Here is a 22,878-nt window from a genome sequence, read left to right on the forward strand (position 1 = left end):
GCTTCCGACCATATGTGGTTTTTTTTTTCCTTACCGCTAGTACATAAATAAGCAGTATTTAGATAACTTTTTCCTATGTTTAATATGTCATACAAAACAAACATAAACCAGTGTAACAACGTGCTTCTAAGACCACTCATACAGTGGAGAATAAAACACCTGAAGTTTGCTTTTCAGTGGAACTGCCCACTTAAGAGGCTACTGTATTCTTGCAGGCTTCATTTTAAAAACTAACAAGTTTTACCACATTTGGGAAATTTTAACACCCAGATGTTCTATGAACTTGACATGCAGGTTATAAAGTCTTGTTTATCCAGAAAAGCCAAATCAAACGAGCAAACTGAACAGGAAAAGACAGCAGAGAAGCCAGTTCCTTTATTGTCTATTGTAGGTGGGGAAAATCAGGGGAAGGAGGACTTAGCTGGACTGTTATTTGTCCTAAGCATGTATTGGGAAAACTATACCTCCGTCTTGGTGGATAACCCTCTTCCACATCCTGCTTGCCCGGCAGGGTGACATGAGTTAGTCGCATAATTTGAAGATAATTGTAAACAGCATGTAAAAGTTTCAACTATTTAGTTAGACCATTTAATTAAGTTACTTTAAAAATGACGGCGGTAAGCCAGCATAGCTGTATTGCCATTAGAATTTGGGAGACCCTACAAGCATTTGGGTTTAAAACAATTGTATACCGACCAATGAATTAACCCAACTGAAACCTGTCTAGAAAGGGCACAAACTTCCCCCATACAGGGAAAGGCTTAATGCAGAACCGCTGATGCAGCACAGCCAGGAGTGTGAATTCTACTGACAGCTCAAAGAACAGCCCAGTGGCAGCGGCTGCCGCTGCTTGTGAAGAAAGCACGGACCCATGGACCGAGTGTGACTAAACCAGGCAAAGGCAGGGGCTTAACAAGAGGGAGGAGATTTATCCACAGGAAAAGAGCTGGCACTGACTCACTGAACGGAAGGGAGGGATTGGGAAGGGTAGGCTGGGCGGGAGGAGATGTCAGGAAAGGGACAGAAGAATAGGACAGGGAAGGGTCAGCAGGCTGAGTCCTCAGCAAGCAGCTGGCCTTCACCCTTCAAGAGAACTGCTGCAAGTATTGATGAGCTACATGTATTTTCCTCTCAAATCTATCGTTTGTTTACCTGTTGACTTATGTACTATTACATCTGCCATAAGGTTTTCCTCTACCATACAGCAGTAGGTATCCTAGGAACATGCCCCTTCCCATGGCACATTCTCAGTACGTCCTTCCCTAATCTGTGAAGTACCTATTCACATTTACATAATTTGTTGTGACAACGTACACCTCCTTTCACCAAAAATACCCTTCTTAAACAGATTTGCCTTCTTAACACGTTTTGTTTTACAATCTGAATTCGTGATTCCAAAGTATTTAGTTATAGTTTCACCGGTTATATAAATCCTGTTACAAACTGTAGGATGCAAAGCTCCTTAATGAATGCTTTCTGAATGCAAGAGAAAAAAAAAAAAGACCTTTTCATAATGTTTTTGTATACAGCTGTGAATGCCATGGTAGCACCAGTCTCAGCTTTCATGTAGTCTTTAACTTGCCTTTATTGTAAACAAAAATCTGGCCAATAAATTCAGGGTAAGAACTAGGGCAGACTGTCTGGTGAACGAATACACGGTAATGCTGAGAACAACAGATGCCTGGAAGGGACTGTCAGACTTGATTGCATTAAAACAGCTTAAGGAAAAAAAGAAAAAAGAATGAAGCTCCTATGCTTATGAAATAATTCTTCCGAATCTGGAAGAGCTTCAACGTAATTTTCCAAATGCCATTTTAAAAATTCTCTGCATTAAAGAAACATATTACTTACCTCTGCCCTTTTAAGCATTTCCCATTTATTTAGAATTTTCATTGCATAAATGCGCTCTGTACACTTCATTTTAACAACTGCAACCTGAAATAATAAGATATCTTTATTTAACAAAAGTATGGTAGAAAAATACAACATTTAAACAGCTTAATGTTCACACAAAAGCATGGTCAGAGAAATATTTTTCAAGAGAAAAAATTTTCAAGCAGCTTAATGTCCACAAATTAATAAAGTAAGTTACTATGGAGGCATCAGCAATCAGTTCACACGTTGATAAACTACAGCTTGAGTCTTTGCTCCTTCTATATTCCTCCTCCATTACCACTATGTGCTTGACGCACAGCACACCATGTGTGGTCAAGTGCTCATGATCAAGTACAGAGGGGATGATGCAGGAGGAGCACGAAGCTTTTCATATGAAGATGCGCAGTAAAGCTGCATTGTTTGCCAAGAACAAGTGATGCTTGTATGCCATGCCTTCAGCCAATGAGGCAACATTTAAAAGGGCAGCCTGAGAAAACAAGAAAGGCTGCTGTCAATAGAAATATACTACATTTGACTAATTTGTTTTCACATTTCGGGTTTCAGAAACTTGAAAGCTATTTGCAAATTAACATGCTTTTGTGTACTGTACGCAGATACTCAAAAAGAAGCAGAAACAGTATTCATTTACTTATTCATCTTTTTACTTGAAGCATTTTACTATGCATCCTGTGTATTAGACTTGCTTAGACTGGTCTATTATAAACAGTAGCTGTGCAGAAGAATACAAAAACTACAAGGCTTAGGAATGCAAAGACTTTGTTTTGACCAAGACTTGTATTCTCCAAGACCAAAACTAATTCTTCTTGTAGTAAAGCCATAATTTCCACAATTTTTTTCCAGTTGGCAAAAGAAAAGCAGGCATCATGACTAAGACAGCAGCATTTTCACAGGACTATACATGGACTGCTTGAATATTTCTGCTGCTTCTCAGCTCGCCTCTATTTCAGAAAACCAACCAGCATTAATTGCTTCTAACAGAGCTCTGAAAAGCAGTGGAAAAAGTAACAGGAATCACATCAGCTCGCCTCTTCTGTTGCTTAAAAACTCTTCTCTACAAGGGATTCAGGAGCTACAGCAGCTCTAAGAAGACACTGACTACAAGGCAAGGTTGGAATAGCGCATCAAGGAGAGCAACACTATATAGTCAGAAGTCCTGAAGGGGGAAAACATAATAGCTCCCTGCACCTTACCAGTAAAGAAGCTCCAGACGAGGGGCAGGGGGATGACTGCTCCTCCAGTAACACAAGAATGGGATATTCCCAATTAGACACCTGACTCTGCAGATGCATACCTATGCCTCCCACGCCTCAGGTTGTGAAGCTCCACTCACCAGGTCATGTAAGGGATGAGGGACACCTAGCACACACCTGCACAGAGAGTCATGTAATGGAAACATATCTTAAGAAAACGTCTAGCAGGTATCCATCACAGGAAAGGTATAGGAATCTGTCCACAAACGCAGCTATGAAAGACACAGCACTAAAAAGCAGCTTTTTTTAAGCTATGTAGGATATCCACAGCTACATTACATCCCAGTGTCTCCTGGCCTCCAAACACCTCCGGCAGACACTTCTTATGCTGTGGGGGAAGGATGAGTAACAGGAGAAAGGCCCAACCAAACACATGAGGTTTCTTGGCACCTAAGAAACTGTTCAACACCGACCCTCAGTAATAGCCTAAAAGGTTTAGTCTTGCTCCTAGCCTCATCACGGCCTTGCAGGTAAAAGCCGTTGTAACAACCTCTCTCCATACACTTAATTGAATCATTATTACCCCAATACAGCTGAAGGCACACAGTAAGTCAAACTGCGCATCAAAAGCTTTGAGAAACTACGAGATGCTGGTGTTACCCGCTCTACATTTTAAACTCTGTTCCACACAGTGCACGACAACTCAGGATACACCCCCATCTCCACTGATGGGACAGGCCAGAGCTGAGTGCAGTTACCTGCTGCAGATGAACAGAAGCTCTGGGGCAGAAGCAATTTGCAAGTGTAGATCTGCAAGCCCTGAAGTGGCAAGGTTCAACTTTCATTACACCACAGCGCTAGAACTGCTCAGCCACAGACCTGGACGAGCTAGAGAGGTGGGCCCGAGCAAATCTCATGAAATTCAACAAGGCCAAGTGCAAGGTCCTACACTTGGGTTGGGACAATCCTCATTATCAATACAGGCTGGGGGATGACGTGATAGAGAGCAGCCCTGTGGAAAAGGACTTGAGGGTACTGGTGGATGAAAAGCTGGACACAAGCTGACAATGTGCACTCGCAGCCCAGAAGGGCAGTCGCATCCTGGGCTGCATCAAAAGAACCGTGGCCAGCAGATCCAGAGAGGAGATTCTCCCCGACTACTCTGCTCTCGTGAGACCCCACCTGGAGTACTGTGTCCAGCTCTGGAGCCCTCAGCCCAAGAAGAACATGGACCTGTTGGTGCAGGTCCAGAGGAGGGCCACAAAGATGATGAGAGGGCTTAAGCACCTATGCTATGAGGACAGGCTGAGAGAGTTGGGGTTGTTCAGCCTGGAGAAGAGAAGGCTCCTGGGAGACCTTAGAGCGGCCTTCCAGTACCTGAAGGGGGCCTACAGGAAAGCTGGGGAGGGGCTGTTTGCAAGGACATGCAGCGATAGGACGAGGGGCAATGGTTTTAAACTAGAGCAGGGCAGGTTTAGATTAGGTGTTAGGAAAACGTTCTTCACAATGAGGGTGGTGAGACTCTGGCACAGGTTGCCCAGAGAGGTGGTGGACGCCTCATCCCTGGAGACATTCAAGGCCAGGCTTGATGAGGCTCTGAGCAACCTGATCTAGTTGAAGATGTTCCTGCTTACTGCAGGGGGGTTGGACTAGATGACCTTTAGAGGCCCCTTCCAACCAAACTCATTCTGTGATTCAAGTACAAATCAAGAGCACAAAAATCAGAACCCAGATATTCATCTGGGTTTTTATCCTTGGATAAAGTGATGATCTGTAAGTCCTATTTAGCAATTCCCCAGTTGCTATCTATATTAGTGCTATTTATTTTCAACTGAAAGGACTGCTTAAAAAAAGCCCAATTTAAACTTTCTGGGGGAAGATAATTGTCTTCTGTGCAAGAAAAAATAGAATTAATAAGAGGAAAGTTGACTCATATTTTCATTTTAAGTGGTTATCAAGTTATGGCACCAGTAAACACACCGCTGCTTTAGTTGTAAGGGTGACAATGGGACAGCTTCTTGTGCCAGCAGAAAAAAAATCATTTAACCATACAGCAAAATAGGTAATTCCTCAAGAATTTTATCCTGAAAAGAAACCTGAAAGGAGCAGATGTCACACAGAAGTAGCAGAATTTTGGTCTGACTAGACCTGACACCTCAACTCACTCTAATCATTAGGATTTATTTTTTAAGAAAACAAAGAGAAATGCAAAACCCAAACCTCGTTGAAGTCTGAACTGAAACAGGGAAGCACAAATTAAATTATGCCTTGAATAACTGCAATATTGTTGCAGTATTGCAGAAGATCCCTTTGTTCCATAAAACACCTCAGCATTTCCTCAAGTTAGCTTTCTTTTACTTTCTTCATCAGGTGGCAGTATTTCTAAGTTTACATCTGTCATATGAGGCTTTGACTGCTTCTGAGATGCTGCAGTGTAGTTGTTTTTTCTTACTTTTGTATTAATTCCTCTTTCTCCGGCATACCTCAAATTCAGTTACAATAACCACACTGACTGCTTTGCAAGATCAAACAGAGACCTTTTATATTGCAATTGTGCTAACCATGTAAGATGTCACGTTTTAAATATCATGGCTCCTATACTACATACTAGTCCACCAGAGTCAGAGGCGTTCCAAAGGATGCAGATTTGTACACTGCTGCAAATGCCTACTTTAAGAACAAAAGCATCGCTTCTGTCTTCAAAGTTTAAAAGTCTAGTGGCCAAACCACTACTCATGTTATGCACAGACTACTAAAGACCAGGATGCTCACTCTTTTGATGCTCACTCTTCATTTCTAAGGCTATTACAACTTACACTGTAATAGAAGTTAAAAAAGAAAAAGTATGTTAAGGATAATGAAAGGTAAAAAAGGCACAAGCAGAGGTATAAAATAGCATCTGAAGAAGAAGATTTAATAACCTAAAATATTCCAGGTCTGGAAGAGATAACAGCTATGACAGGCATACAAAACCACAAATGTCACAGAGAAGATGAACCGAGATCAATTATTTGCTCTTTCTCATAACACAGTAATTGAAAAGTGTCAAATAAAATAAAAAGGTAACAAGATTAAGGAAGTCTTATTGTTACACAACAGTTTTGGAACTCAGCCATAGGCTGCTGCGGACACCTAAGTGTTCAGAAAGTACTTTTAAGTAGATGCTTAATATCCGAGTAACACATGGAGCAGAAGCCTCAGAGACTCCTGACCTTACAGGTGCGGCTGGGGAGTCCCTGAACTTTCAGCCGCTGAAGATGGGAGGGTTCAGCTCTGCTCTGGCCTTGGACTTTTCCTACACCTCTCTGCCTGGCCAAAGGGATGGGATGTGGGCCAACTAACCCATGCACCTTTGACCCAGAACATCTTTGATATCCCTGTCAAATTAAGAAAATAAAAACTTATCCAGCTTGCATCTCATTATGCTAGGCTGGCAGGGCGAGTCAGGGGTTCCGAACACTCAACAATCACAGAGCAGTTTGGTAGAGAAATTTAGGTGATTCTGTTTTATCAAGTCTTAAAACACGGATAAGGAAGAGTTGCAGATGGAGAGGCTGCCCTGCCACTGCAGCCCCCTGCCAGGCGAGCCCCTGTGTGTCTCAGCTCTCACCAGCCAATTTGATTACCATCACCAGGACTTGTCATGCTCAAGATTCACAGCAACAGGGACACTGCAGTAAAGATCAAGCATGTTTCCTCAAGGACCTCGGAAAGCCTATTGAATCCTAGTGCCTATACTTCAACCAACTTTAGACATATTTATGTCAAAAAGTGTATGAGAACTGGGGCTAAAGCATGAGAGAGCCAGCCCCGGTAACTACACACCACAACACCCTTTCAGATTTGTATTACTCGCCATCCATTTTCTTCACATACTTTTTGCCTCAAAGCACTGTTTCACTTGTACTGCAATAAAATAAAAACTGAATCAATGTAGCTAAAATAACATTTTTAGGCTTTGGCAAGAGCTAGTATTTTGCTTCTTGCATTATTTTATAGACGTATTTTGATGCATTTTGATCTTGACATTGACATTTAGGGCTGCAGTGTGCAAAGCCACCCTAGGCCAAGCTCCACCTTTCCTCCTGCCCTGATGAAACCCACAGGGTGGGAATCTGAGCCAAATCAGCCTCTACAAACACGACACAACTTCCCACCACCATACCCTGCCCTTCGAGTGACACGATCAGTATTAGTAAGCAGCATCAAGGTACAACTTTTCTTTTATGTAGATGATAAGCATAGTGTAAGAAAATGCAGGTATCATTTAAATGCAAGACTGAATTTCCAGAAAACCATTAAAATAGTTAACAAAAAGACTTCCTGGAAACCACGCTGGCATTAATTTCAAAGCAAAGATAAAAAACCTAACTATTCATGCCCATGGCATGTTAAACTTTCAAGTAAAACTTATCCTCAAGGACTGGACTTTCAGGAATAAGGTGAAACTCAAATGCAAGAAGTCATCAGCTGAAAAGAAGAGGAACACAACATACAGGTGATAATCCTTGTGCAAACAGCTCGTAACAGCAGGTAATCAAGAAAAAGAAAAAGACAAACGCAACTGGAATTCACAGTCAGATAGATACACACCACTAGGCATGGGTAAACATTACTGCCCTGTAAAAATACAAACTCACTAGAAGCTCCACATACAGTCACACCTCAGAGAAATAAACTTTATCTGGAGCAGGTGTGAAGGAGGACTATTGAGATGATCAGGAACTAAAGAGCCTCTCATAGTACTGTGGGAAAAGAAGAAAGCTTTACTTAAAAAAAAAATAAATGTCAAAAGGGGGTTATGATCGCTACCTATAAATAAAATTGGAAGGAAGGACATCAGTAATAAGGATGATAAAAGAAAAAAGATCTGCTTAGGCTAATGGACAATAAAATTACATGGATAAAATAGTGTAAAATTACCATGAATTAACCTTTGGCAGGAACTTGAAATGGCTTTCAACATTTGAGCAGAGATTTTAGACAAGCCTTTCAACCGGGAGAAGAGACAAAATGTCATTTCAGATGTAAACAATTTATCTGTAATGTCTTATTATCAGATTCATAATTGAATATTACAGTCATTTCCCTCAGTTAAAGCTTGCATATGCCACTTCTACTCTACTATTTCTGTCTCATGCTATTGATACTTGGACACCAGCTACTGAAAAAACACCACAGGAACTGCTTTATTCTCCCAGTATTCTTGGATATGAGAAGTCTTTGATATATAGCTCTTTAGTTAACAGTTTTAATACTGCATCTTTGAGAAAAACTGGTCTGGACTGCTCTATCAGGTTTTTTTAAGTCTATTTTACACCTAAAATGAGCAACCAGAGTGTCTTTTGGTAGGGTTTGTATGCCACGGTGTACATTCCAAAACAAATTTTTTTTTTTTTTTTTTTGAACGCATGGCGTGGATCTTCATGTCGTGCAAATAAGAAATCCCAAGTGCCAGCCAGAAAGGTTCTGCAAAAGAAGAATAAAAGCCCCGAATAACACCTGAGCTCTTCCTGAGCAGTCGGGGGGGTTGCAGAGACAAATGTCTGGTCTCGCAGCAGAACTACAAGGAACTGTGTCTCTCCGGCTCCTTGCAACCTGCCCATCACCATAGTAACTTGGTGCTGCCATACAGACAGACACCGAGCTGGGGAGGACCAAGATAGCAACCAGCTCTTTTGAAGCATTTTTATAACAAAGCAGCTTCTTTCTTTGTCCATTTCCACAGCAGAAAATACCTTGGTTTGATTATTTGGGGTTTTTTTTGGTTTGGTTTTTTTTTTTTTTGGTGAAGTGCATACAGTAGAAAAGCAAAGCTAATTAAACATTTCTTCTGCATCATATTCTGAATGCTTTGACTCTTTGAATAGCTGGATGAAAAGTGTCAAGATGTTGCGTGCAATACTTACAAATAGTGTTAATCTACAATGTAGGAAGGTACAGTCCCTGCTAGGTATCTAAGACCAATCACCAAAGCTTCTGAATAGGTGAGACAGCCTTAATTGCAGTGTGTGGGCTCAATGCGCCCCCGGTTAATTTCTAGAAGTACATAAAAATGTTAAACTCAGTACCCTACAGCTGCGCTGACAAGGTGGAGAAGGCATTACCAGCTCTGTGTCGCATTGCCAAGCACCACTGTCCGAGGAAGCTCAGGTTTCGCATATTCACTTTGAGTCTCACTGCACCCTTAGCCGCTATATCTCTTGTTAGGAACTAGATAATTTATCAGAAAGCCATGGTACACAGGGGATCAGTCTTTTTCTCCCAACCCTTATTTATTTTCGTCTGGAAACAGATTTTTACGTCTGTTGATTCCAACTAAGACTCTGACTAAGCACCCTGAGTCGAGGTGACATATCCTATTACCAAACACTACACAGATCAAGTCTGTACATAACAGCACTTATATGAAAAGGTATTTCTAATCCATCCAGAGCAGTAATACTTAGGTGGGGCACATTAAGAGTTTTAGTTATTTTTGTGCTAAGCAAGACCAAGCAGTTCCACCCTTCCGCTGCAACCACAGCAAGCGTTGCTCATTCAAGAAATCCCTGCTAACAAACAAGGGAAGGAAAACAATTGTTTGAGTCCCATGCTGCCAACTTTCCAGGAGGTGTCAGCCACATTATACAAGCTGAGTTGTCAAACAAGGTACATCTTGACATGGTTCTTCCTTCAACAATTGCTCTTCACTGAAATGTGCTAATTTACAGTGGAGTGCCTAAATGGTCCTTTACACAAAATGAGGAAAAGTGATCTCAAAGACTTACAAGTACATTACTAAGAGGTCAGATGAAGCTTGCAAAGGAGCAAGTGCAAGTATTTAGAGCCAGACAGTCCCCATACGCAGGATCCTCCTCCTGTCCCTATCACCATACGGTAGCACTCCCAGTTCCCTTGGTGGGCAGAGGCCAACACCAAGCACACTGAAGGCACTTCTAGGCTGGCACAGGTTTCTCAGGTAGGCACAATCCCACCAAGCGCATGTTCTCAGGACATTATTTCTTTTCAAATAATGGTCCACAGTGTTTCTGGACAGAAGCAGTCATCAGGCACATTCAAACTTCAAGTGGGTTTGGGGTTTTTTTTTGTTGTTGTTTTGGTGTGGATTTTTAAAGGTCTAAAAGCTTAGAGGAGTTTTCCATTCTATGCTCATATTCTTTAATTTTTCTCCTAAAGAATGTCTGTTTTCACTAGTTAACAAAAAACTTCACCCTACACAACGTATGCATTCTCGTCTACAAAGACAGACTTCTGCATTGGTTTTATTAATAGAAACCAGAATTAAGATTACAGAAAACCATTTTAGTTCTGATTTTATTTCAGGTAGTTTTTCAATTATTATTGGTTTTACTGCTTATGCAGCTTGCCCCTCTGCACATGAGCTATCTGCCCCTGTGACCCGCAAAAACAAAGGCTGAAAATAACATTGGGGCACTCACGAAAATGTTCCATCCAGCTCGACATACCCCCAAGGTGAATACACCCTAGGAAATGGGGATGAGCCATGAGTAGTTTATCCTTCTTACGGCCAGCATTTCAAATTATATGCTGTTCTAGCTGTCATGAACTCAAAGAACGTTTCAAACTTTTCTTCATAACTGCGAAACTTCCGAAAAACTTAAATTATGTTCTCAAGCCAGTGACTCCAGGAGTCAGAGCCTTAAATGTTGGTGTAAAGGATATTCAGACATACAGTTCATCCTGTATGCAAAGTAGCTGGCTTAGTTTATGAGAAAAGGAGAACTGCATGTTTCGGCAGGTGGCTAGAGAAGAAACCTCCACGTTCGGAGCTAGAGTATTGCTGTCTTACCATAATAATAAGAATTTTTAAGAAATATTTTTTCTCTTGCTTTCTCAAATCTCCCATGCTATAAGAACTTTCACTCAGGCAGTTTGGATTGCCAGTTAGGTTTTCTTCTCGTACTGCTGGAAACAGCATAAAGAATCAGGTTGAGTTCTGCTGGTTTGAAAAGGAGAAAGAAAGCAAGAAAGCAAGAGAGCAAGCACGAAAGAAATACATATCAGTACAGATATGTACTGGTGATTATATCAATCTGCCTTCAATTAGATATTCATTTTGCAGTTGTGTTCACAGGGACAAACTCAAAGACCGTGTTTCCTTGGCTTACGTGTTGTGTGGCAAAAACTGACCACTGATCCTGACTAATAACTAATGTCATGCCTTTATTTTGTTTAAGCTGTCTTTCTTCAAAGTTACTGATTTATGCAAAAGTTCTTTGGTAACACGAAAGCCTGTGGCGTTCTCCAAAAAGTCCAAAGTAGCTAAACTGAGAAGAATGGAATGTAGTTTTCATCCTTTTTGAAGTCTGGCTTGTTTAGCTGTTCAGCGTTTAATTTAAACTACTTAGTTCTAATAGGAATATGTTTAGTTTAATTCTGATTAATTTCTTTATGCATTCTAACAAATATTTTATAGGTATTTTTTAAATTTAATTCTAGCAGATAGTTGTGTTTGAGTTTTTTTTTTAAACAAGAACTAACGAATAACCTTATAACCACTAGAATCCCATCAGCTAATTTCTAACATAGTTTCTATGTGTGTAAGAATGTGATATAGAAATATTACTTACAGCTCCCCCATTCAGTTTTCTGAAGTGTTGCTTTATATGAGTCAGATGCCACAAGTCCCTCTCAATAAACTAGATTTTATTTTCTTACTATGGAATTTCAACCTTTATATAATTACTATTTTATAATGCCTATAGTGTTTGGCAGTTATAGCACTGTAGTATACACAAGGGTCAAAGGATTCATTCATAAGCAAAAAGCATGAAATATTATCTGGCAAGTGGGATTAAAGTATAAGGAGCCTAAAATCAATGATTCCCGCATAATTTAAACTGATCAAAAAGTTCCAAGCTGCTGCAGCTATAAACCAAAACTTTTATAAGATGAACAAGACAACATGATATTGACAGATTAAGTAACACCACTGACTGTGAGCACTCACAGCTCTAACAGAAGGATGAAATTAAGATACTTTCTCCACTTCTGTGAAATTTCATTTCTGCTGGGGGGATGGGATGTACAAATTGCTTTAGTTAAGTTTCATGCTTTTCCAAAAGAAAAGAATATGAAAGACATTGTTGATTCAAGCACTCCAAACACTATTAATACAAGCTTCCACCCAGAATTTGTATCTTTTATACACTTTAAGACTCTTGATCCAAAGCTAAGAAAGATCATCCTAAACCCCCTAGCAAGTATAAAGTCTCTTGAAGTTCACATAAATACTTCATCTGCTGTTGTACTGAGATTTCCAGTTGGTCAATTCCTTATGTGGAAAAGGGCACCTTTTTGAAAAAGAACAGAGCGAGCACTATGGAAAACAGCTCTTCCTTAAAATTATACTGTGTGAAGGCATTCCCATCAGCAAGTCACTATAAAGGGTTCCCTTGACCCGAAACCATTTTTGATAGCTACAGCATTCACAAGTCTAGTTCTGAAAAGATCCAGAAACCACTTCTAATCCCACCAAAAGACAAACTGCCAAAACACTAATCTAAAATTCTTTACATATCAGTGGTCACAGCCAGTATAGCAAGTAATTTGGAACCGCAAGACCAGAACAACAGATAAAAGTAGCCTGTGCTGAGCCTTCCCATCTTTACTGTATGGAGTTCAGGAATTTTGCTTCAGACTGTATCTAGCCTGGTCTCCTGGACTAAACATGCTTTGAAGCTATTAGGAGAGTCAAACCCGGTGATTGATTCTTATGTACCCTGTGGAGCCAGGAGCACATTTGGTGCACACTTGGAACGGAGGTTCTGGTTTAGTTTCCTGCAAAAGAAATCCAGATAGCACATAACAAAATCATTCTGCAGTAACTGGGGGGACTGCCTTCAAAACCGTCCTACTGCTTTGAACCAGAACCCTAATGGAGAGGTAGCCAGTCACCTACTACTGTCTTGATTCTCTAGGTCTTTTATCTACCTGTAAACCTTTCTGCTCAGACCTCTTTTCTGGACTTAATTTGTAGCTTTCAGTCCTTCCTTAGACTTATCAAACTTTTTTCCCATTTCTATTTTTTCCCACCAAACTCTTTGCAGTAACTTTCCTCTCTAAAAGCCATGTTCAAATAACACATGCCAGCTAAAAACAAACTCTCAAGTGAAACAGCCAACTGATTCTCATGCAGTATTTCCATTACCCTAAGATAACACTTCCTTTTCTGTAACAAATGTTGCAACTCATCAAGTTCAACATCTACTAGAAAGTGAACTTTTGTCTTCTAGGTCAAGATGCTACTATTTATCTGAACATTTTACTTAAAATGCTGAAGTTCTTTGAGCAGCTACGCTCACAAAAACTACACGTGAACTACATGTTACCTCTTCACATCATTAGAGGGTGGTACAGATGAAGAGATGTACTTGAAACGTTCATTTCTGTCTGTCTTAGGTGTCCACCTTCCTCAGAAGAAGTCCTTGAAGTAGCTTAAAATTATGTGGAAATGAAGCTGTTACTTCACCCACCACCAAGTGCACATGCACACAGAAACCTCATTGCTTTCTGAACCCAGGCTGAGTAGCATTCTCGCATTTTTCTAGCTCAGTTTCTGCTCTGCCTGTGAGACCTCTGTCTCACAATCAAACTCTATATGTAAGAGTTTGACATGTCCAGGACACACTATGCTTGGAAGGAAAGCCCTGCATGGCACACAGTCCTGCGCTCTGTGGAGACAAGATAAGATGGGAGAGAAGACGGAAGCCTAGCCTTAGCCACCAGCACCAGAAGTTGTAACCAAGGGCTAATGGGCTCAAGTGAGCCGCTAATGCCTGTCACTACATTTGACTTTACTGTGGCACTACTTAAAAGAAGCTTCCTGAAAGAAATCTAAGGTGTTTTTCACTTCTAGAAATTCTCTAGTTAGTAACCTCTTTTGCTGACAGCTATGTTATGTGTACTTAAACGCTGAAAGGGGTGTCTTTGAGGTTCTCCAGAAGTCTCAGGTATCCTACGCGTACTGGAGGGGACATGCTCATGAATGCTTTTGCCAGTGGCAAGCCCCATCAGAGCACTGGTGACTGATGAGACTTTCATCAAGCATATTAAGTGAAGCTTCTTCAGTCCAGGGTCCTGGGACTGGCTAGTCCTCAGAACACAAGGCGTTCCTATCATCCCAGCATGATTCAACTTGCTGTCCAAAAAAACAGATCCACCAGCCTTTGATCTTCAAAGATGACAGGGAACAGCCTTTGAGGCAGCCAAATGCGTCTTTCTGCATTACCAGATTGCTACAGAGACAGGCAGATGGGTGGAGCAGCCTCTGCGTTCCTACCATAGAAGCAGCCCAGTTCTGTGTTAAATTATAGCAGTCCAGAAGAGTACATATGGCAAGTGGGAGAAGAGACCCCAAATTCAGCTGTGCAGCTGCTAGGTGGGACCACCCTGTTCATATACACATTGAAGAGACACTTGTTTTGTTATGCCAAAGTCAGAACGAGCCAGTCACAGAAATGGCAGAACTGGATACTAAATACCCTGCGCTTCAAAGGGACCTTTCACTAGTACCTAGACAGTATCCCACATTTGGAAGTATTTTAGCACATCTGCGTAAATCTTTTGTCTTCAGGACAAGTACAGGTCAAGTGCAGCAAGAAATCAGACGCATCAACGATGAAAGTTACATTATCACAACTGAGAGTAAAAATCTCTTACCTCGCCAAAAGCGCCTCTTCCAATCACTTTTATAATTTCAAAGTCATCTCGATGAAGTTGCATTTCCTTTACCAATTTTGTAAATGGTCTTGCTGTTTAGGGGGGGGGGGAGGGAAAAAAGGAAAGTTCAATTACCAAGAGAAATATCATAAGCCAAAATAATACATAAGCCAGAGGTCAAAGGTACTTGTTGCATAACCAGTGCACTTTTTCAACTACTAACAGAAGTATAGAAGGAAAAAATATTAACTATACTAAATAATACTTAAGGTTTTTTTTAAAGTTCAATTCTATGACTGGTTCTGCCTTGTTGCCATTGAGTAAAGAAGTAGTCTTTCAGCAGGATTCACCCCCCCCTCTTTCTTTAGGGTTTCATGAATCAGTAAAGGACCATGTGAAAGCTGAAGAGCTCATTCATTACTGGTAAACTCTAGAGAAAAGCCATCCTATCCTTCAGCCACTAGAATAACTCTCTTCTTAAGCAGAGTTCAGTTTTACTTTTTATTATTTCAGCTAGTACCAGCAAAAGCTTTAACAGCCCACTCTCAGGAGATAGCTGTCTCTGCTCCATAGCAATGAAATAATTTTCAACAAGATCTATGGCTAATTTGAGATTTTTTACTTTGAACTATCTGTTAAGCAACATTCGCCGGATCTCAATTAGACCAAGTAGCAAAGGGCTGCAGCCTAAACGTGTCCAGCAATTAACTAACCTACCCTTACTTTCTTCTGGTGGTCCCGCTGGACTCAATACATCTCAAAATATCTGGCTGATGAATTCCACTGTACCTGCAGATCCCATCAATTTTCTCCTCTCCAGTTCCTGTTCAGAATATTTTATTTATTTCTAACGTATCACAGGATGAGGATTACTGTTTAGATACAGCATTTGCTACAATTCACTGCTGTGACTATTGAAGACCAAACCAATAAGGAAAAACAGTGGCACAAGCTAAACTGCACGAGAGCAAGTACGATGTCTACAAAGATGCTTATGCTTCTAAGCACAAAAAAAATAAATTGCTCTTCTCTAGCTCATCACAAACATTATTAGACTAAAAAGACTGAAGTTTTTAAACAGCTGTATTTTTTCCATTTGCAATTGAATAAAACATCACAGAACTGCTACTTGTAATTCAGCTGGGGCTCCTGTTTTACCTCACCTTACATTATCATTAAGCTAACGAGTTATAAGCCAAACAGAACTCCTACAAGAGGGGTCACTGCCTTCACGATATGTTTTAGCTACTAACACAAACAAACCAAACCTTACAAACACACAGAAGACACAGAAGTCCGAACTATGAAGCCTAACCAAGAAAGCCCGAAAACCTCTCAGCAAAATTCGTATAACAGCTAATAAAATGAAGAAATAGCTGTACTGAAGACTAGCCATGCTGCTTTGTACTCGGGAGAGGTGTTATTGAAAAGGTTTCCTCCACAAGTAATACCCCTTTCACTGGATGTTTCTTGTCTACCCAAAGTAAAAAACTGAAGAATGAGACCCTACTAGATTTCCTGCTAGATCCCCCATTTCAGCTGGGCAGAAAAGCCTCCCCCGCCACAAGGCCGCTGAGACTATCATCCCCAAACCTCAAATTGTTTCTAACAAATTTACCCAACAAAACCAACTCAAATGATTTAAGAGACCTATACCAGTCCAGTCAGACATCTATACAAGTAAATACCACTGCTGATGGCTGTGATATATATCAATTACTTCGCAAGGTTCTCCTGCCTCCTTCTCTTCCCATCAGATTGGAACAGATGGAGGAAACGCAACTGCAGATAAGAAATAAATGTGAAAGTTCCATTATCAAGTTATGGATCACTACTACAGTATGCAAGTCATTAGACTAACTTCTGCAAAGTTAGTCTATTCAAGGAGAGGGGAAATGAAATACAGCAATTTTACTTGGGATACAAACCCAAGAATAATACTTTTTTTTTTTTTAAAGAAATAACCAGTTTTAACAATAATCCTAGTCAGTAAACAGAATACCAAAATAATTGGTTTAAGTATTTATAAAAAACCCCGCGTCTGTAAATTGATCACAAGCAACTTCCGAAGTGGGAAGACACACACCTATGTAAGTTTAAGCTGTCTTGTACACTTGAAAAAAAATATCTTATTCTCTTACATTTTTCGTATTTTGCTAACCATTGACAAAATATTTTATGATTTTGTCTACTGTTTTCCTTGCTTTGAAATGTATCAAACTTCACCTTGCCAAAATTGGGATTCGGTTTAGAAATGCATTAAATTGCATTAAAGCAAGTGAATTCAATTAGTTTTATATTTTAAAAGATAGTATTTATGATGTATCAAGCAGAGCACATACTTAAATTTTAGTAAACAGAAGAAATAGTGTCTGCAGAGAAAGGCATTAATGCTGTCTTTCTAGGAATTGTAGCCTTCAAGAAGGAAGGATTAGCAGACCTTATTCACTTTACCACCATTTCAACTCAAAAACTGCAAAAGCCCTAGGTTGGTCCTGCTTCTTCCATCTAAATTAGTCAACTGAAGTCAACATATTAAAATTAATTAGTTTAACATGTGTAAATGAAAAAAATGTATTCCCTACTAAAAGGAAGTTACTATTTTTTACAACCTCTTTGTGCACTTAACTAATGTTGGCTTTTAGTATTTAGCAGGGCTTGGTGTTCAGAAACATTGCAACTTCAGTGCTCTCTCCTGGAAAGCTAAGCACCAAATGTGTAGATTTTGAAATTGGATAGGATTTCCCCTGAAATGGAAAAATTCAAGTCTTTGTCAGGGCATCTAAGGTTCCTTAAAAGTAAATAAAATTTGAAAACAAAACTTAATATCCACAAAACCTCATCATCACTGAGACTACAACAGAAGTTACTCAGTAGATGAGAGCTCAGAGGAGGCAACACACCAGTATTCCATTTAAACTGATATCTACTTTATTGGCATTTTGGAGTAGAACGCTGTTCGTACTAGGATGGAACCTGCTGCTTTTAAGTACTGGATTGCATAATTTTTACCTCTTAGTAAGTTAAATCAAAAAATATTTCCAAATTGCTTTCCTGCTCCCCCCCAGGAGGTTGCTGTTCCTCAACCCTCTAATATCCAGATGAGTAACACGTACAGAACTATCAAAATTGAGTAAGCAGAAACTTGCATCAAGAAATATCAGCGAGAAACTTGCACCAAGAAGTATCAGAGAGCCGTGTTCACTGTGCTTGCCAGAATGATGCCAACTGATATACCCATCACTACGTAACTGGTAAAAAGCTCCAGCTTCTCCTTTTAGATAGCACTATTTTATAAAAAGGGAACTCAAAGCAAACTTCTCTCCATACACTGGAATGAATAATTACACTTTACTGATTAGTTTTGATCCTAATATTAAAAGCAGGACTTACGATCTGGAGTTAATTTAATGCCTTAATGAAAGTATTTCATCCTGGCAAACAGGGGCATTAGCTGTACAGGGGGTTTTGTTGGCAGTGATTACTGATTTTTTTTTTTTATACATACTGTTGTCAGGGTAACATTAGCTGAGAGTAATTGCAAGCCTTTGTTTATTCATGACTGTGAGGCTGCAATCAGAATTTGGGATAGGCATTCTGTGTGCAATATATTTGTATGCATCACTACTTTTTCTCTCAACCTGATTTGGCATTATTGCACTTACGCTTGTTTGGAACAAGAGTGATCTCCATAAGGCCACACAAGAAAAAAAAAACCAAAAACTAATTTTAAGAACCCAAGAAATGTATGCTCTAAAGAATGTAATACAAAACAATAACAGTCGATGTTTTGATCAATATTCATAAGGGGAGGTGAAATGCCAGCATTTATTTCTTCAATGAAAACCAGGGTATGCATGAAAGACACAATTCTCCACCCACAAATTCTATTCCGATCCTGTTCTCCTTTTCCCCTGATAGATGGGACTAGGATATTTTGTTTGCCCAAAAAGAAAACATCAATTTGAATAATTTGAAAACATAATTTGAAGTACAGTCATAGGTAAATGGGTTTGTGATTTAGGATTGTGAGATGGTGCATCGACGCTGCAGTCAATTTGTATTATGTCACCTGATAAAAAGACATCTGAAGACTGTTTCAGAATGACTAAAAGCTGCAGGAAACGCCAGCGGAGACAATGTGACACGGCAGATTGGGCACTCCGCACTGCTATCCCAGGAACAGGCACATGCCGGCCTCTGCCAAGGTCAGAAGCGTACGTCAAATTTCCTCTCATTTCTGAAAGCAGGTCAGGGAAGGATGTCATTGTCAACATCACCCTCCAAAAAAATAACAGGGCAACTTTTCCCAAGCTAGAATGTGGTTAAAAATGAGAAGTGTTGAGGTATGTTTTGGATTTTCACTTTCTATTCCGATTATGAACCATTCAATCGATGTCAGTAATTTACTATCTGGAATCACAAAAGCTAGCACCTTTAGATTACAGGGGACAAAAGACTACCCCCTGGGTTTATTATGACAACTACTGCTTCAGTGGTGGAGTTACCCAATGGCTCTAATCTGAGGACTCCTGTGTATTTTGTTAGGCAGTGCAAGCTTCCAGAAATTCAGAGTCACAAAAATCACTGAATTGAAGCTGCCAAATGTTGAAGAACATCTGATGTTTTGTATCACTGGCAGCTTCAAGTTTTAAATAAATGTGACAACTGCAAGAAAATAATACACAGACTTGCAGGTCTCTTTCAACAACTCCAGTTGAAAGGGACCTCAGGAGGTCTCTAGTCCAACCTCCTGCTGAAATCACAGTCAATACTGATTTCAGACCAGGTTACTCAGGGTTTTGCCTGATCAGGTCTCAAATACTTCAAAGGATGGAGACTCAATTGCCTCTTTGGACAATCTATTCATATACTGGACTGCCCTACACGAGACAGTTTCATAGTTCAGAACTGATCTTGTAGGTGATTTGGGGTTTAAGTCATTATATAAGACAATGATAACATTCAGGTAGATCTATCCAGAAGGTATGTCTAACTGTTCGGTCAGACAGAAATTCATCCGCCACTACACTCCCTTTATCTACTCATCCCCTTTGCAAAATGTTGTGGTAGGAAACTATGCGAATTGCAAAATATTAATGTCAGGGAAGCAACAAAATGACGCAGATAATTGTCCATGGAACCATACTCCCACCAGGCAGATCCAATATTTTATTTAACATATTTTCTTTGGAGGAAGAACATGAGAGAGCAGTGAGTTTTACCATTTCTCCCTCTTAGCTTACATTCTAGAAATCAAGTAACTTGTTTGCCCTTTGTGCACCCTTTTCAAAGAAACAGCATTCCTGTGATATTGCTACTAAAACAGTAGGCTGACAGGTTTAACAAGTTAGTGCTTGTACACATGTCTTGGGAGATACCCACACCCAGGTAGCCCCAACCTGCTTACTAGGGTGATAAATACCTATTACAACCCACACTTTTGAGTTTTAAAGAACTACTTGCTATTTGATTGTGAAGATTTCCCTGTATTTTTGAAAGGGTAATTTTTTGTTAAAGTTTTCCATTTTTTGTTGACTCCAGTCTTAATTTTTCCAGTTACAGATCCTTGCCTCCCTTTTCCTGTGCTGGCCTGTTTCCTCTTCTGTCCACCGAGTGAATGCTTTTTTTTTTTTTTGATCTGGTTTCCTAAGGAAATAAGGTATGTGTGATCATACTCTTCGGCAGTCTGAGTCCATTGCTCCTGCCCGGTACCTTTTGATCCCAGTGAAGACCCTTAATATCCCATTCACCAAATTTCAGTGATGCTGTCCAAAGATACCCAGTTGCTACAAGTTTTATAAAAAAAACCTGGCAACGAATAGGAAAGATATCCACAGTATCACCTCCATTGAGGGAAAGGCTACAGCAGGAATATAACATTCACCTCCTTAGCCGGGCAACCAGCACCTAGTAAGGTGCAGAGCAGACACACCTTGTTGTCCCTAGTCATGGAGGGACAGCAGAGTGACACTGACACAGAAGAGGGGAAAAAAGGAAGCGTACCGCAGAAAAGGGAAGGTGGTGGGAAGGGTAGAGGGTTACTCAACTGAGCCTAGTAAAGGAGGTACGAGAAGCCAAACTTCAACAAAGCTTAGGTGACACCTTTTGTGTTCTCCAACACATTTTCTGCCAGCCCTTCCACTTCTGCCATGTCCTCCCTCCCATTTTTATAAGGCATATTATATACACATACATACACACACTTCACTTGCTCTGTCTGCCTCTTACTTCGTGATCTCATCCTTTATCAGTCATCAACATCCATTAGACGCGTAAATTCAGTGGTGCAAGACTTCAGTTATCATTACAACGAACACAAGCTCCACTGGGTTAAAAACTTGAGAAGCACAACCCGGTTACCAATTCCAAAGTGTTTCCAGGTCTTCCAGAGCAGCCTCCCGATACGGGATGCTGCTTCACACGCTGTCAGAGCCCCTTCTATGCCCCGAGCAAGGACATACAGTTTTATAGTGCCTGGTTAGTCAGTACTTTCTAATTTTAAGATGTCCTCTCCTAACAGTGTTTATCTGAACTGCAATCCCAGTAGAAACAGACACATACACTAATACAACACCAAGAAAGTGTGAATCTTCTTGAGGCTGACCGACAGGTTGTTTTCAATGGAATTAATAAGTGGTAACTTTATTATGAAATTAAAGATTGTATGGTGTACTTAATCTGATACACAAATCCTTTTTAAAACCTCCCTACAACTTCTCTGAAGTAGCAGCACACAAACCTACATCCATCTGCAGTTATGATTACGGATTTTGCTTCGTTTTATGAATGCCTTCTGCCATACATAAAATAGAGCACCTGACCCCTTTCAATCAGATACCTTGCTGGCACTTAACTGAACTATGCATTTGGACAAGACTTGGATCATATAATTACATGTGAAATCCTCTAAGGTTTAAAAGGATAAAACCACCATTGCTTTTATCTATAAACCAAGACTGAGCGCTCATAGCTTGTGCATTTTGCTCCACGAGTGGCTTTATCAGTTACAGAAGAACTGATCCTGGCATTTAGAATTTTTATACCAGTTTGCGATAACTGCATGAAAAATTTATCACCATACTAAAGGCTAACGGCATCGGGTAGTGTTTTGAAGAAAAATATTGAGTAGTAGTTCTGGTGCTGATCCCATTAGCATTGCTAAATTTGCCAGCAGAAGAGCAAGGCATTTACCTTGAAATATCATTCCTGTTCGCTATTATTCACTGAGCACACTTTTTGTGTGGCAAGCCCCAAAAGCAAGTACCACACAGAAGGACTCAATCCGCAGCAATATGCTACCATTTGCCAGCTCGTTGATGAATGTTACCACAAAACACTTAAAGGCTGGCTATCTGCCTGACTGGTCCATTCGCCGCTTTTCATGCTTATAATGAAAGGACACCAAAGATAATACTAAAGATTTGTACAGGCAAGTACTGAGGAACACGCAGATGGTTCTGAGTACTCCAAGCAACAAAATGTGTTGCCAGTTTAACTCCTGTCAAAGCCACCGTGCTTCTCAGAACTAGACAGGTGAGAGGAAGGAAGCGTTGGCTTGCACATCCAAGAACAAACACCAAATGACTACTTGCTGTAATCATATATGTAAGACAGTAGCTTACCTATGGAAAAATAATGGTCAGGTAAAATAAAAAGCACATGCCAATCAAACCTAAAAGTAACAGCGTACGCTAATGTTATGATGGACGGAAGTACAAGGGAGAGGAAGCTTACATCTGAGATCTAACAGAGGAGGAAGCTCACTGCCCAGTTTCTCATCATATTGTGCTACTGTCATGGAAAGATCCACAATTTAGGAAATTACAACTTGGTCTCTAGAACCAATTCATGAAGGGTTTTTTTTTGTTTGGTTTTTTTTTTTTTTTTAAATACCAAAGTTGACCTTGGCAGACGAAACGGTGAGTATTAAGACTGAATAAAAATATGAGTGCGAATAACATTTCGTTTGGGAAACCCAGAAGTGACCATCCATGCAAGCTTGACGCAGCTTCACAAAACATAACATTTTAGCATACGGCTGTCAGGACACAGAGCTTTTTAAGCAGCGTCCTGGCCTGGGGTAGAGCAGAGCCAGCTCTCTGGT

The 22,878-nt window shown here is 40.2% G+C and overlaps 1 protein-coding gene across 8 annotated transcripts in view; it reads right to left on the bottom strand.

The window, feature by feature from the left end:
• The window catches only part of CDC42BPB (CDC42 binding protein kinase beta), a 98,077-nt gene that overhangs the window by 52,962 nt on the left and 22,237 nt on the right, over window positions 1-22,878 (bottom strand). For all 8 annotated transcript variants that reach the window (XR_008465869.1, XM_054197711.1, XM_054197709.1 and 5 more), the window contains exons 2-3: window positions 14,772-14,863; window positions 1,852-1,935 (exon numbers count right to left, since the gene is read on the bottom strand). Coding sequence is in view for 7 of the 8 variants with exons in the window: in XM_054197711.1 (XP_054053686.1) it covers window positions 1,852-1,935; window positions 14,772-14,863 (176 nt within the window). In the remaining variant the exon portion in view is untranslated. The remainder of the gene's footprint in view (window positions 1-1,851; window positions 1,936-14,771; window positions 14,864-22,878) is intronic.

This window comes from Rissa tridactyla, chromosome 4 (assembly GCF_028500815.1).
Source record: "Rissa tridactyla isolate bRisTri1 chromosome 4, bRisTri1.patW.cur.20221130, whole genome shotgun sequence".
In the NCBI taxonomy this organism is placed as follows: domain Eukaryota; kingdom Metazoa; phylum Chordata; class Aves; order Charadriiformes; family Laridae; genus Rissa; species Rissa tridactyla.